Source organism: Pongo abelii, chromosome 13 (genome assembly GCF_028885655.2).
Source record: "Pongo abelii isolate AG06213 chromosome 13, NHGRI_mPonAbe1-v2.0_pri, whole genome shotgun sequence".
Classification (NCBI taxonomy): Eukaryota; Metazoa; Chordata; class Mammalia; order Primates; family Hominidae; genus Pongo; species Pongo abelii.
Genome location: NC_071998.2, coordinates 89,015,283 through 89,029,281, shown reverse-complemented (window position 1 = coordinate 89,029,281; position 13,999 = coordinate 89,015,283). Strand labels below are relative to the sequence as shown.

Here is a 13,999-nt window from a genome sequence, read left to right as displayed (position 1 = left end):
AAAAAAAAAAGTTTGGCTGGGCACAGTGGCTCACGCCTATAATCCCAACACTTTGGGAGGCCAAGGCGGGCAGATCACCTGAGGTCAGGAGTTTGAGACCAGCCTGGCCAACCTAGCGAAACCCCATCTCTACTAAAAATACAAAAAAATGCGCCGGGCATGGTGGTGTGCACCTGTAGTCCCAGCTACTCGGGAGGATGAGGCAGGAGAATGCTTGAACCCGTGAGGAGGAGGGTTGCAGTGAGCCAAGATTGTGCCACCGCACTCCAGCCTGGGCAACAGAGCAAGATTCTGTCTCAAAAAAAAAAAAAGGTTCAACTGTAAGTAGTAAATGTGCATATTAAAAATGAGGTATCATTCTACTCTTGTTGGAGGAGGGACAGCTCCTTCAAGAGAGATGGCTAGGATGGACACAGATGTAGGTGAGTTTGTTAAGTGAGAGTGAGAAGTTCAGAAAATGAATACCTGAGACCTTTAATTGCCTCTACCAGTAAGAGGCAATAGGATATACTGGGATAAATAGGGCAGAGAGTTGTTGGGCTAGGCAGAAAAGGCAAGTCCCTTGACTTTTCCAGGAAGGCTGAGAATGTAAAGAAACATGCCACCCCAAGAACAGAACGCTAGAAGCATATTGAGAAGATGAGTCACTGGGGAATAAGCACAGAGGAGAATGAGAATTACTGCATAAAGCAGACCACTGGAGGGCCCCACTTACGGCTGTACCCAAAGATAGCATGTCTAAATGTTCCATCAGCCAACTTCAAGGTTGTTGAAAGTTCTCAACAGGACCTTAATGAAAGGTATTCTGAGCTCGGATATTGCTTCAATGGCAGAAAAGTGGCATTTGAGGTGCAGAAAAAGTGTATTTACATGTGCAACACACATACACAGGTGCACTCACCCTCAGTGATAACTGAGTAGTTAGAATGTAGGGCTTACATACCTAACTTAGAAGAGGAAAGGATAGGAGGAGAAAAACCTTTTGGGAAGAACAGATTTCTTTAGGGAACACAAATGGTATTTTCAGAACAAATGAGAGATCAAGTTTACAATGTCTGTCTACATAGGTATGAGTGGTCTTTGTTTTCTTAGGGCCAAAAGACTACCCCCGCAACCCCCACCAGAGGTTTACTCTTGGCCTCTCTCCTGGGAACAGACTCACTCCAAAAGGAGAATTTATGTCAGCCTCGTTTGTGACATGTATTTGCTTTTAGCCAGATAAATTCCAAGTAGGCTTCTCTCTGCATCTGTTGAATCTCAAATCTCTTCAGTTTAAAACAATCTTTATATCAACTCTGGGGTTCTCAGTGCATCTCCACAGAGGTAACTAAGCCTCATCTCTTTTCATTCCTTCCTGGGTATAGAGATCTAGACTGCCTTGCAAAGGAGATAACAGCTTTGGAAGAGTGTGGTTGAGACAGTGAGTGGAGCTGGGGTCAAGATGATCCCACAGCTTCCCAGCCTAGATTCAGAATAAACCAGAGGTCCTAATCAAAGGAGAAAAGGCCCTAGTTTCTTCTTTTATCTCAAATCCTCCCAGAGCTGCTATCTAATGAAGAAAGGTTAGGCAGGCATTTGTTCATTTGTGCTTAAATCTGAGGGATCTATTTGATCCAAGAGTTAACTGGCCTTCTGCTCGAAGATGGACAGTTTAACTTTTGGGGCCAAATTCACTCCTCTTCTTCCCTCATGCTCCAATTAAACTTGCCTTTTCTCAAACACAAATTTAAGGTAAACACTTAAAAATGAAAAATCCATACTACCTCCTACTTAACTCATATTTGTTTTCTATAGTTACCAGCAAACAGTAGTTTCCTACTACTTTTTCATTGAAAAATCTGAATTATATTGCAGCCAAATACCTTTTCAGATCTGATTGGAGGATATAACAATGATTTATAACACCATCTCTATGAAAAACAAAACCCATTGTAAGTTCTAAATGGCAAAATGCCTATGAGGTCCTTAAGTTATGATGAGTCTAGGTCATGGGAATATCCCTGGGGATTGTAGCTGGGGGCCACAGGAGATGGAAACATTTTTTTTCCTTTCATTCTCTTCAATTTGCTCATTTGCCACCCTAGCTATTATGAAAAAAGATCAACTTTACCTAACTGGTGGGGAGATGCTCTCCAATTATACCAGCTGTCTCTGCCATAAAAGGAGGAAAGGGTATGGAGGAATTAAAGATCTTTCTGAGTTGTCAATTCTTTTAATTAGAACAATACTGGTTATTATAGTAAGTGAAATAATCCCAAAATATAGAAAGTAATTCCTGCCATCCTTGCAATTTCCATCCTTCTGAGTTAACCAGTATTCAAATCTTCTACCCATTATTTTAAAATAATGTTTCTAAATTAACAGAATTTTTTATTATTTTATTTTTATTTTTGAGATGGAGTCTCGCTCTTTTGCCTATGCTGGAGTGAAGTGGTGTTATCTTGGCTCACTGCAACCTCTGTCCCCGGGGTTCAAGCAATTCTCCTGCCTCAGCTTCCAGAGTAACTGGGATGACAGGTGCCTGCCACCACACCTGGCTAATTTTTGTATTTTTAGTAGAGAAGGGGTTTCGCCATGTTGCCCAGTCTGATCTTGAATCCCTGACCTCAGGTGACCCACCCTCCTCTGCCTCCCAAAGTGCTAGGATAATAAGCATGAGCCACTGTGCCCGGCCTAGAATGGATCTCTATTAGTGGTTCTCCAATGTGTTTAGGTAGCACAACTGCTGGCATTAAGGAAGTAAACACCAATATCCTACTGGTGGGTATTTAAAGACGGGAACCATTCTGAAAAGCAATTTGGCAGAGGGGAAAAAAAAATCACATTATAAGATGCTCATTTCAGCAGTATTCAAAACAGCCAAAATCCCTGTGAACAACCTGAGAGGGATGTTTAAATTATGATCTATGCAGACATTAATAATGAGTCTATAAAATAAGGACACACACAAAGATGTTGACTGCATATTTTTCAAAAAAAAAAAAAAAAAGCAACAAGCTAACTAGCATTTGGATTATTTGCATGAACCAAGTTTAGAAAAAATTTAAACATTCTGGTAGACTATACACTAAAGTGTCTAGATGGTAGGTTATGCATGTATGATGTCTATCTTCTTTTTGCTTGTCTATACCTACAATTTTTTTGGCCTATGTATATCTAATTTTCTTAAACGAAGATGTATTACTTATACAAGGAAAAAAACCCCAATTAGTTGCTATGCAACCAACTAGAATATCCAATTGAGCTCAAAATTACATCACAGTAGACACAACAAAAGAGGTCAAAAGCTAGGGAGGGGGTGTGGATCAAAAAAAGATGGAAATTAAAGACAATCTACATTTTTTCTCAGTAAATTGGGACTACATAAAGACTGCTTTTATTTTGGTATATGAAATGTCACAGTCCAGCATATATAGCACACCAGCATTTCGCAGGGGCATAGACTGCAAGCCACAGTAAGGAACTACTTGGCTTTCTAACTTTGAATGAAAAACTCAGAGCTGATAGGAAGGCTGCCTGTCCCCAGATGCGTGGTTAATGAGGTGCTTCTAACAGAGCGACATGTTCAGTTTACTGGAAGGATAAGAATCTCACATAAAGAACAGGTATTCTTTTCTAATTTTGGAATACAATTAACTGTGGTTTATATCTAGCTACTGCATGTCAATGTCTTCTCATCTTACTGACAAGACCTCCAATTTCCATGGTGTATATATGGTGTATTCTGGCACTGTTCAATTTACTCTCAGTGAACAACCAATATTTTATATAAAATATTTCCTTGTCATACAAACTATCTCCTATCCTTGTCTATAAAATGTTTTTAAATGGTAATCACCACTCTTCATGAAGATTACTTTAAAATGCCATCTTAGGCCATTTTGTTCCACTATGAGAATACACCCTGCCATAACAGCTCTTTTGGACTTAGAAAAAAATAAATAAAATTCTGTATTTCTTTACAATCCCTCGCCCCCATCCCTTAGGGAAATGGGCATACTTGTGTTTATAAGGAATAGGGATATAGTAACAGGTGAACTGAAGACGACCCTAGTAACACTTTTGTGTTTACCTTCTTGTCTTCCTTGGTCAGAACACACAAGAGCCCAACTGAACAAAAGTGTTACTAGGGTCTTCTTCAAACCCCAGTAATAAAAAAAAAAGCCATATACACAATAAAAGCCCATCTGGTCTTAAACATAAGAACACATTTACAATTAAACCCCTTTTCGCCCTCTTCAAACACCCTTAAATCTCACTTGACTTTAAAATCATTAAGGTCAACCATGGGACACTGCTGTATATTTCAGGGCATCCTGTTCATACTACAACAGTATACCTTCAACAGGGGAAACGATTCTTCATGTTACCCCACATGACAAGTTTGCAGGATCCCAGAGGCCAAGCCTACTGTGTAACAGCTGACAATGCCATCAATTTCTGTGGTGTTTATGGCATGTTCCAGCACATCACACATAAGGTATCATGTGACTAGCTGAATGTGATTTTAAGAGAGTGATCTCCAAACTTCTCATTTGCCTTAAGGATGACGCCTCTGTGCGAAAACACTTTAAACTCTCTTTTAGAATTTCCTTCAAAATCTACAGCATTTTTTCCAGAAAAACCCTTCAGTTTTAGGTCAAAGTTTTATTCGCCCAACTGGGTACCTAACTCCCACTGGTCTCCATCTCCCTAAGGGAACCTTCCTCTACCCCCACAATCTCAGCTGGCTCCCGCAACACTCTCTCAAGGCCTCACCAACTCTCCCAAGTGCAAAAAGCACCACACCGCCTCAATGGTTTCTCAGGCTTCAAATGTTTACTTAATAAACCAGTGGATTCTGCAGGCCAGTGCTGCCCAACGCAGCACCCACGAGCCACTTGTCACGTTTGAACACTTGAAATGTGGATAGTATTACTGAGAAAATGTTTTAATTTAACTGAATTAAATGGCTCTGGCCTGACTGGCAAAAAGGTTAAGCTGATTACTTGAAAAATGAACTCGCGGCCGGGCGCGGTGGCTCATGCCTGTAATCCCAGCACTTTGGGAGGCCGAGGCGGGTGGATCACCTGAGGTCTGGAGTTGGAGACCAGCCTGAACAACAGGGAGAAACCCCGCCTCTACTAAAAATACAAAATTAGCCGAGCATGGTGGCGCATGCCTGTAATCCCAGCTACGCGGGAGGATGAGGGAGGAGAATCGCTTGAACTCAGGAAGCGGAGGCTGAGGTGAGCCGAGATAGCGCCACTGCACTCCAGCCTGGGCAAGAGAGAGACTCAGTCTCAAAAAAAAAAAAAAAAAGAAAGAAAAGAAGAAAAGAAAAATGAACACCTGTAGATATACATGTGTTTTTAAATCAATATTACTTCATATATGAAAACATCATCTAAGGGGAACAGCAGGCCAACAGTGTTTCCCAGAGGGAACACTACTCTTGAGAATTTGAAAAGACCTTTAGTTTGAGCATATCCTAAAGAATTCAAATTCTAGATTTTAACGTATTTCTGAAGACCCACATGTGTACTTCTCTTGCGGGCACTTTGGCTAATTTTAGCTACTCCATATTCTACAGATTTGCAACTACGCCGCAATGGAAAAGTCTGGAATAAACACCTTCTCAAGGCAAGAAAGCCTCTCAAGTTTTGTGGCGCGAGCTGGGCACCCAGGCGATAGGCTAGCACGTGGCGGGCACAAAATGTCTGACGGAACATCGGAAGAACGCACGCCCGCGACCCTCCAGCTCGCAACCCCCGGAGCGGCCCACCCTCGCGGGCCCTCCGGGAAGGACAGCGCCGTGCGGTGTAGCCCGGCCCGCCCCGCGTTAGTGGTGACCTCAAAGACTAGAGAGCGAGGATTTAAAACGTCGAGCACACCAGGTAAACCCTGGTCGACGAATTCCCACAAGTTCGCGACTTGTTAACCACAGCCACCTGAGGGCAGGAAACCTGGCCGCTCGCTTAGCCCAGAGCGGGTCGGGAAGCCCCGCGGGGCCGCCCTCGGCGAGAAAGCCACTGGCCCGCTGGGGCACCCGGCCGCGGCGCTAACGGGCCCCGCGCCGGTCCGCGGCGTGAGCGGGGGGGCTCGCGACGGCGGGCAGCCGCACTAAACCCGGGAGACGAATGGGGCAATTCCCACAGGTCGGACCCACGCCCACGCAGCCGCACCGCAAGAGAGCCGCCCTCAGGCCCCTGCAGCCCGCAAGGCGCGCGGCCGACCGCACCAGGCCGCTCTCAAGCACGTGGGAGGCCAAAGGCCGCCCGGCCCACGAGCCGAGCCGAGGCCCGCCCAAAATCCCGCGCGCCGAGCTGAAGAGGCCCGCCCGAAACCCCGCGCGCCAGGCGCGGGGCTGGGGCGGCCGCCTGCCGTTGCCCTTTTAAGAAGAGGGAGGGGGTCGGCAGCGCGCCCGCGACGGGATGAGTCGGCGGCGGCCACGGTGCGCGGCTCCCGCCAGTGCGAGCCAAGCCCCGGCGGGGCGGGGGGATACAGACCGAGAGCTCGGCGCGGGAAGAGGCGGCCGACAGCCAGCGCCGAGGGCGGGCGGGCGGGCAAGGCCAAGCTCGTGGGCCGGCTCACCAGGCGGAGGGAGACGGGCACCCGCCAACATGGCGCTGCGGCGGCTTGTGGCGCGCCCCGGCTGGCGTGAGGAGCCGCCGCCCGCCCACACGGAGGGGCCAGCCTCCCGGGGCAAGGGCAGGGGCCCTGGGCGCCACCGCCGCGGCGCAGGGGGGAAGGGCGAAGCCGTCGCCCCAACGGTTGGCCCTGGTCGACCCGGGCTGCCACTGGGAAGCCGGAATGGGCAAGGCCGAGGACGAAGAGGGAGCGAGGGAACGGGGGAGAAAGTTTTATTTTTAGGCTTGAAAAATGGCGGGAACCGCGTCCTTTTTTCAAACTTGGCCTCGGGAGGGGCGGCGGTTGCGCCACCTCCGCCGCCCTGGCCCGCCCCTCCCCCGCTCCGCGCGCCAGGCCGCGCCCGCCCAGGCCCCCAGGCGCCCGAGGGGGCTTCTCGCTCCCTTCAAAGGAAAAAAGCCCCCTCCTCGCCCCACGGCCGCTGCCCTCGGCTGGGCCAGCGCCCACCGCGAGCTCCGGCCACAGGAGCCCCCGTCCCGCCCCACCCGCGCCCCTTCCCCGGCCGGCCCGGGGCGCGCGGAGCCCGGCCTGGCCCAGGCGGGGATGGCCGCGCAGCTCCTCGGCAGGCCGGGCCTCCGCCCGTCCGCGCATCCCGGGAGGCTGCAAACATGGCTCCCAGCGTTACACAACCCCCGCCTCCCTCCCTCGCCGCCGGCCACTTGCACACGCGCTCCCTCAGGGGAAAGACCCCAGCGGGCGAAGCGCTCAAAGTTTGCTTTCCTCCACACCGCTGCTTTCCCCCGGCCGCCCCACGGGCCCGCGGGCGGCAAAGAGTTAATCCTCGCGCGCTCGCTCCCCCCTCCGCACCCGCCCGCCTTCCCCGTCCGAGCCCACGAGCTGCGCTCTTCCCCGCGCCGGGGCCGGCGAACCCTCAGCCCGGGCCCCGCAGGTGGCCACCATTACATGCAAGTCATCGGGGGAGAGGGCGCCCAGAGGGGACTCTGCTTACAGCTGCCGGGGTCCTGTTCCTCAGCTCCAGGTGGATCCTCCTCTTCATGTCCATGTTCCCCTCTTCCCCCCTCTTCAAACTTAACTTTCCGCGGCGGGGGCGGAGGGGGGAGAGGCGTCCCGGCCTGCGCAGCGAGGGCCGTCGGAAGGGTTTGCTAGCGGCGGAGGCCGGCGGCGCGGTCCTGGGTGGCGGGCGGTGTGCGGGCAGGCGAGCGGAGCCCCCGGAGCCAAGTTACTCACGGGAGCGGAGAGAAACCATGGAGGGAAAAGGGGGCTGGAGCGCAGCGCTGGGCTCACTACCGCCGCCCCCGGCCGCGGCCTGCACTGCGCTTAAACCGGCGACGCGGCACGGCAGCTGCTCGGCTCCACTCGGCCCCGCGCGGCGCTGCTCGGCTCGGCGGCCGCGGCTGCACCAAGGACGGGGCGGGGAGACGCGCGGCGGGCGGGGCGGAGGCTGGGGAAAGGCGCAGCCCGAATAGAGGAGCGACTTCCTCCCTCTCTCCGATTGCACGTGGGGCGGCTGATGTAAGAGCTTTCTCGTGAGTGGGGGGGCTTCCTCGCCCCCCGACCCCCGCCGCGCTGAGACTGCTTCTACCCCCGGCCCCACCTCGTTGCGCCCGGAGCTGGGCTTGCGGCCAGGGCTGGGAGGTTCGCGGGAAGGGCTGGTGGGAAGCTTTGCAGTCCGGCTTCGGGGGTCCCTAAAACCCAGTCCAACCGGGGAGGCTCACGGGGGCGGCCCGACGCCCGCGGAGGCGCGAGATGTGAAGAAACCGGGGACAGAGAGGCTTTGATGTTCACCTTTTGCCTGCCACACAGTCTGGGGCTAACAGGCCGAACCCCGCTGCCTCCTTGGCAGAGTGGCGTCCGTAGTGCCGCCGAGGATCCCCCCCACGTCGGGACGGAATCGCGGCCGGCCGGCCCTGGCAGGGCAGCTGGGGTCGCTTGCTAAGCCACAGAGCAGCCGAGCATCCCCACCCTGTTCAGGAGAGTCTCCCTCGGTTTTCTAACATTTTAATAGGAGCTAGAGAAGGAAACGATTAGCATTTCTAATAGGGCCTCAGGGTTTCCCCGCAGACCTTTTTTTTTTTTTTTTTTAAATCTCATTTATTCCTTAGGGCACCCCTGTGAAGTGTGTAAATTCTTGGTGGTCTAAGTTTTGCTGAAACCTGGCAGGCAGCCTTTGTCATGGTCTGGCTCAAAGGGTCCCAGGGGTTAGAGCACCAGATCGGGGTGAGTGTTGTGTTTTGCAGAACACCGGGGAATGACGTTATATTCAGCGTAAAATAAGTAAATACATAATGTGTCAAATCAAATACAATCTAAGAAGATCGTACTGACAAGAAGCACCAAAAACTAAGAACAATTTGTTAAAGAAAAACTTGAAATTCTATGCATTAACATAAAGTTTCATGGAAGTTAAGAAAGTGCCCCCTTTCCTATTTTACCTAAGTTTTAGTGGCAAACAACCCAAACTTAGTTGTAAACCAATTATATATCAGCTTTTAAAATACTGAGTGAGTTAACATTTGAAGATGAAAGTTTTAGAAGGAATATGGGAAAAGAAAAACTTTCTAGTATGTAGTTCCCTGACTCCTTTTGTAGTCTCAGCAGACGTCTTTATGACAAGGGAAAATGGAGACAGATGTTCTCAGGAGGTTACAAAAGGTCTGTAACTAAGGTTATGAGAACCACAGGGCTATGCAATGAGGGCTTTTACCAAAAAAAAAAAAAAAAAAAAAAACAAACCACACAAATCGGTTTCTTGAGCCAACAAGCGATTATTGAGGATCTGCTTTAAGGGGCTTGATATTATTTCTCTAATTCTCAGACAACTTTGTGAAGTAGGTGATAATTTAATCATTTTACAGATGAGGAGCTCAGGAATCTTAAGCTGCACGTCCAGCAAGAAGCAGAGCTAGGATTTAGACCCAGATAGGTCTGACTCCACAGCCCACCATCTTCTGCTACATCATCAGTCTGGCTAGAGTGGAGTCACAGCATGGTGGGGGGCTACTTTGGTGCTGTAGGTTGGGAACAGTTGCAGAGGGCTTTTAATACCAAACAGCATGCAAGTGTCCTCTTGCAGGAAAAGGGGGGATGGTGCTGAAGGAGTCTTAAACGTGGTAGCTCTGTGCTAGAGAGTGGTAACCTGATGGCTCCCGGAGGAGGTGGTATTAATCCTTAGGATCAGGGCAAATCTTGAGACTCTGTCCTCTCTTTATGGCCAACTGGAGGGTATGAAGGACTCTTTCCCTAGGGTACATAGCTCACAGGATAGATGTGTGTTTTATAGTATTAAGCTACAAAGTAATTAATAAACATAGCCACAATGTGCTGCAAATAGAAGGCAAAAGAGCCAAAGGAGGAGAGACTACAGACACGGCACTGTCCGTTCTTACGCAGCCGGTGCTGGCATGCACCTCTGTGAACAAAGAGCATGTGTTCCAGTGACATGCTTCTTTGTCAGGGGCTTCACTGCCAGAGGCATAAATAACACAGGCAGAGCAGGGTGTGTCTCATTGCCCTGCCAACATCTTCTACGGGACTGTCAGTCTACAGGCCTGAAGGGGCTGTTGTCACAGCGCCTGGGTTTTGAATATTGCTGCACTTAGCATCATTCTCTGTATGCATCTGTGTGTGAGAAAGATGTAGAATATTCAATTGTATCTAATCTGCAAGTATTATCATGTCCATGGATTTATGGATTTCAACAAGGGCTGAAAGGGAATAAGGAAATGTAAAAACAGTTTGTTAGACCAAACTAAGAATTAACTTTTTACTTCCATTGATGTTAACGTTTGACCAGTAAGTAATAAAAATATAAAATAATGCCAGGTTTGGGCACCCCTTGAGCCTTAAAACTGCCTGTTAATCAGAATGGCTGTGTATTCGAAAAAGCTCTAAAATGTCTGAGCAGAACACTCCGAGCCAGTTTGTAACTCCTTGGACCTGTGCCCCACCCCCCTGCCTCAGCAACAGCATGTTACTTGTCATGTGATCAGATGACTTGAGCCTTCCCCACAAACTTTGTGGCTGTGGACAGACTTTAATAAATCTGAAGATGAGAGGAAACAGCCCTACTAGGTCATTGGTTTAATTAGCTCTGAAACCAGCTTAACAGAATGGGCACATTTTAGTAACGACAGTATATGAAGCTGGTATATAATATAGGGTGAGGAAATGATTACTCTTTAAATACTTCCATTCTTCCCATCCTCTTCCATGCACATGTGCATACACTGGTAAGAACATCTCTCTTCCCCACCCCGGAGTTTCCACAACTTAGTATGTGTACCTCTATTATCGCAGTTCAGCAACAAATGGTAGTTATTGAAGGATCTAACTTCTCAGTTAGAACTCAGACAAGTATTTCTGGATGATAGGAATGGAGAGGAGGACCTTGGGTCCATCTTTAGAACATAGCAGATGCTTTGCAAATGTATGTTATGTTGAAAATAATGTCACATGTACTAAAAAATACCATCTAGGCAGCTGAGATTATTGAGACAAGGGGAGAGGGAGAGGCAAATGGGTGAAAATGGGTTAAGGGAGGAGATCCTGTTAGTCTCCACATGGTAAAAACAGGAGGGGAATGTGTCAGGTGTACAGGAAGCTCTAGGCCCAGTAACGGGCCCCTGCCCAGGTTCCTTTCTGCTATCTGAACCAGCTAGAGGTGCTAGGCCTTCCTGGTGCAGCAAGGAAGAGCTATGACTACCAAGAGTCAGGTCTAATATTTATTAAGCACCATCCTTATGCCAAGTGCTGTGCATGGGACTTTTGTGTACACTGCTTCTCAGTTAATCCTAGCAACAGCTCCCCGGTACAGGACGATAATCCACCTTTTTTAGTGTTTAGGAAACAGACTCAGCAAAGCCAAGTAGGTTTGCTGAAATTCACATAACTACTAAGAAGCTAGATTTCTCTGTCATTAAGGGCTCACTGTAATTCATTCTCATTACTTTGATCGACTAGTCCTCACAACTGCTTCTGAAAAAAAAACCACATTTTTTCCTGTTTTAAAAAGGTTTACTTGCTCATTGTGCAGAGAAAATTAAAAAATAGAAAATAAATTTAAAAGTTCCTGCCATTGAGATATAACCACCATTAAGTTGTATATCCTTGCAATTTTTTTCTATACTATACATATTGTTTTTAAGTGTTGGGATCAGATTGAAGATTTTTTTTAGAAACTTGTTTTTTCCACCTATCATTATGATAAATCTATATTAATATAACTTTCTTCAGTGGTTTTCCCTTTTAGGAGAAGGACTTCAGTGAGACGAGAATCCCACTCCACCACTTACTGGCTGTGTGCTTTAGGGCAAAACATATAGCTTCTCTGGGCCTCAGGCTGGCTCATCTCAGAACTATTGAGGGTTGGACATAATTACATTAGAGAAGCTGAGTGCCTGTCACTTTTCTCTGCACCCCAGCTGCAGTCACTGCAAGCCTGAGTCCCTTCCTTACCCAAGCAGCATCCCAGAGCCTGCTGGCCTCTTCCAAGGCTAGGAACATTCTGCTGTTTCCATCTCTGCTCCATGTGCTACCCCTTTGGCTGAGGGGGAAATATGTTTTTAAATCTCAAATAGTCAGGCTCATTTTCTGCTTCACACAGTCCTTGGTCTCTCTTGAGGAACTTGGAACATGCTCCTGAGCTACACTGGAAAATATCGAAGTGCCCTTCTCCATAATTAGCCAGCATTCCTGCCATCTGGACCCTCTCATACCTCACAGGGATTTCCTTGTCCACATGGAACTGAGACTGATCCAAGAGTCCAGCTCCTGCTGACTGAACTCTGCCATCTGTTCCCCAGCTTGCCTTACCTGCTCCTGTCCAACCAGGCACCCCTCTGTGGGCCTGTGCTTTAGTCCTTTTTCACTCTAGACCCTGGCACTACTGAGGTGGCTTGCGTGGTCATAAATTTGCTAGTCTCTTATTTTGATAAAGGCTGCAAGTAGCAAATATCCTTATCCTTAAAAATAAGGGCATCTAGGCCCCTGGCTTCTTTTTATGTTTATTTATGCATGTACTATAGAAAACTTGGAAACTATACCTACAGAGAAGAAAATAAGAATTTCCATCCAAGGCTTTTTTAAAGGGCCAAGCACTGTTCATGTTTTGTTGTCTATTCCTCCAGTCTTTTCTCTACACACATATGGCATTTTCCGAAGTCTCAGATAGTGAGAAGCATCATCTCATTAGTAAGAGCTTTTCGGGAGGGAGGGAGGGGGAACCCACAACATCAAATATTCATGTCAATTTTAAGAGATATTTCACATATAGAAGTGAAAAAAGTATAATACCTAGGAAATATTACAGTTAAAAATATTTTTCAAAAGTGGGATAGTATAACCTGCTTTTTAGTTAACAATATATTATAGACATATTTCCATTCATTGAATAATCTCCTACAATATATATTCCTTGAAGATATTCTTCTACAAAAATGAAAATTTGTTTTCTTTTTCTGGGCATAAGGACAATACACATTCATGTAGCAAATTCATATAATGCAAAAAAGTATAAATAAGAAAATAAAAGCCAGACAAAATCCCATTACTTAGAGGGACTACTGTTAACATTTTTGTGACTATTTTCCAAGCTATTACTCTATGAATGAAGATGCATATATATAATATATAATTTTATATAAATGGGATTCTATAAATGATACTTTATAATACGTTTTTCATTTTCACTAAGCAATGGGTCACAGAGATTGCTCAGTCAGTAAGTTGGATCTACTTCATTTTTAAAGGCTGCATCATATTTTATTGTACAGATTGGAGAATAATTTACTCACCTGGTCTCCTACTGATAGACATTTAGATTACTTCCAGTTGTTTACTATTATACATAACATCGTTGAATACATTTAGCTCCTTGGAATAAATTCCTAGAAGTGCAGTTCCTGAATCAGAGTGTATACATTTCAAACTGGTATATACATAGCCAAATTGCCCTACAAAGGCTACTACTTTATACTCCCATTAGCAGCGTACAAGACTTCCCCTCACTCTTGCCTAAACTAGGTATTATCTTTGAAAAAATGTTGTCAATTAGTTTTCAACAAGGGTGCCAATACAGTTCAATGAGGGAAAGAATAGTCTTTTCAACAAATGATATGGGACAATTGGCTGTCCACCAGCAAGAGAATGAAGTTGGACATCATTTACAAAAATTAATTCAAGGCCAGGCGCGGTGGCTCACACCTGTAATCCCAGCACTTTGGGAGGCTGAGGTGGGTGGAGCACGAGGTCAGGAGATCAAGACCATCCTGGCTAACATGGTGAAACCCCATCTCTACTAAAAATGCAAAAAAGCCGGGTATGGTGGTGGGCGCCTGTAGTCCCAGCTACTCGGGAGGCTGAGGCAGGAGAATGGCATGAACCTGGGAGGCGGAGCTTGCAGTGAGCCGAGATC

General features: G+C 47.4%; 1 protein-coding gene across 1 annotated transcript in view; it reads right to left on the bottom strand.

Moving 5' to 3' along the window:
* The window catches only part of ANP32B (acidic nuclear phosphoprotein 32 family member B), a 36,975-nt gene extending 24,305 nt beyond the window's left edge, over positions 1–12,670 (bottom strand). Inside the window, exon 1 of the mRNA XM_002820020.6 lies at positions 7,577–12,670. Within this exon, the coding sequence (XP_002820066.1) occupies positions 7,577–7,630 (54 nt within the window). The 5' untranslated portion in view covers positions 7,631–12,670. The remainder of the gene's footprint in view (positions 1–7,576) is intronic.
* Positions 12,671–13,999: the final 1,329 nt, after the last annotated feature.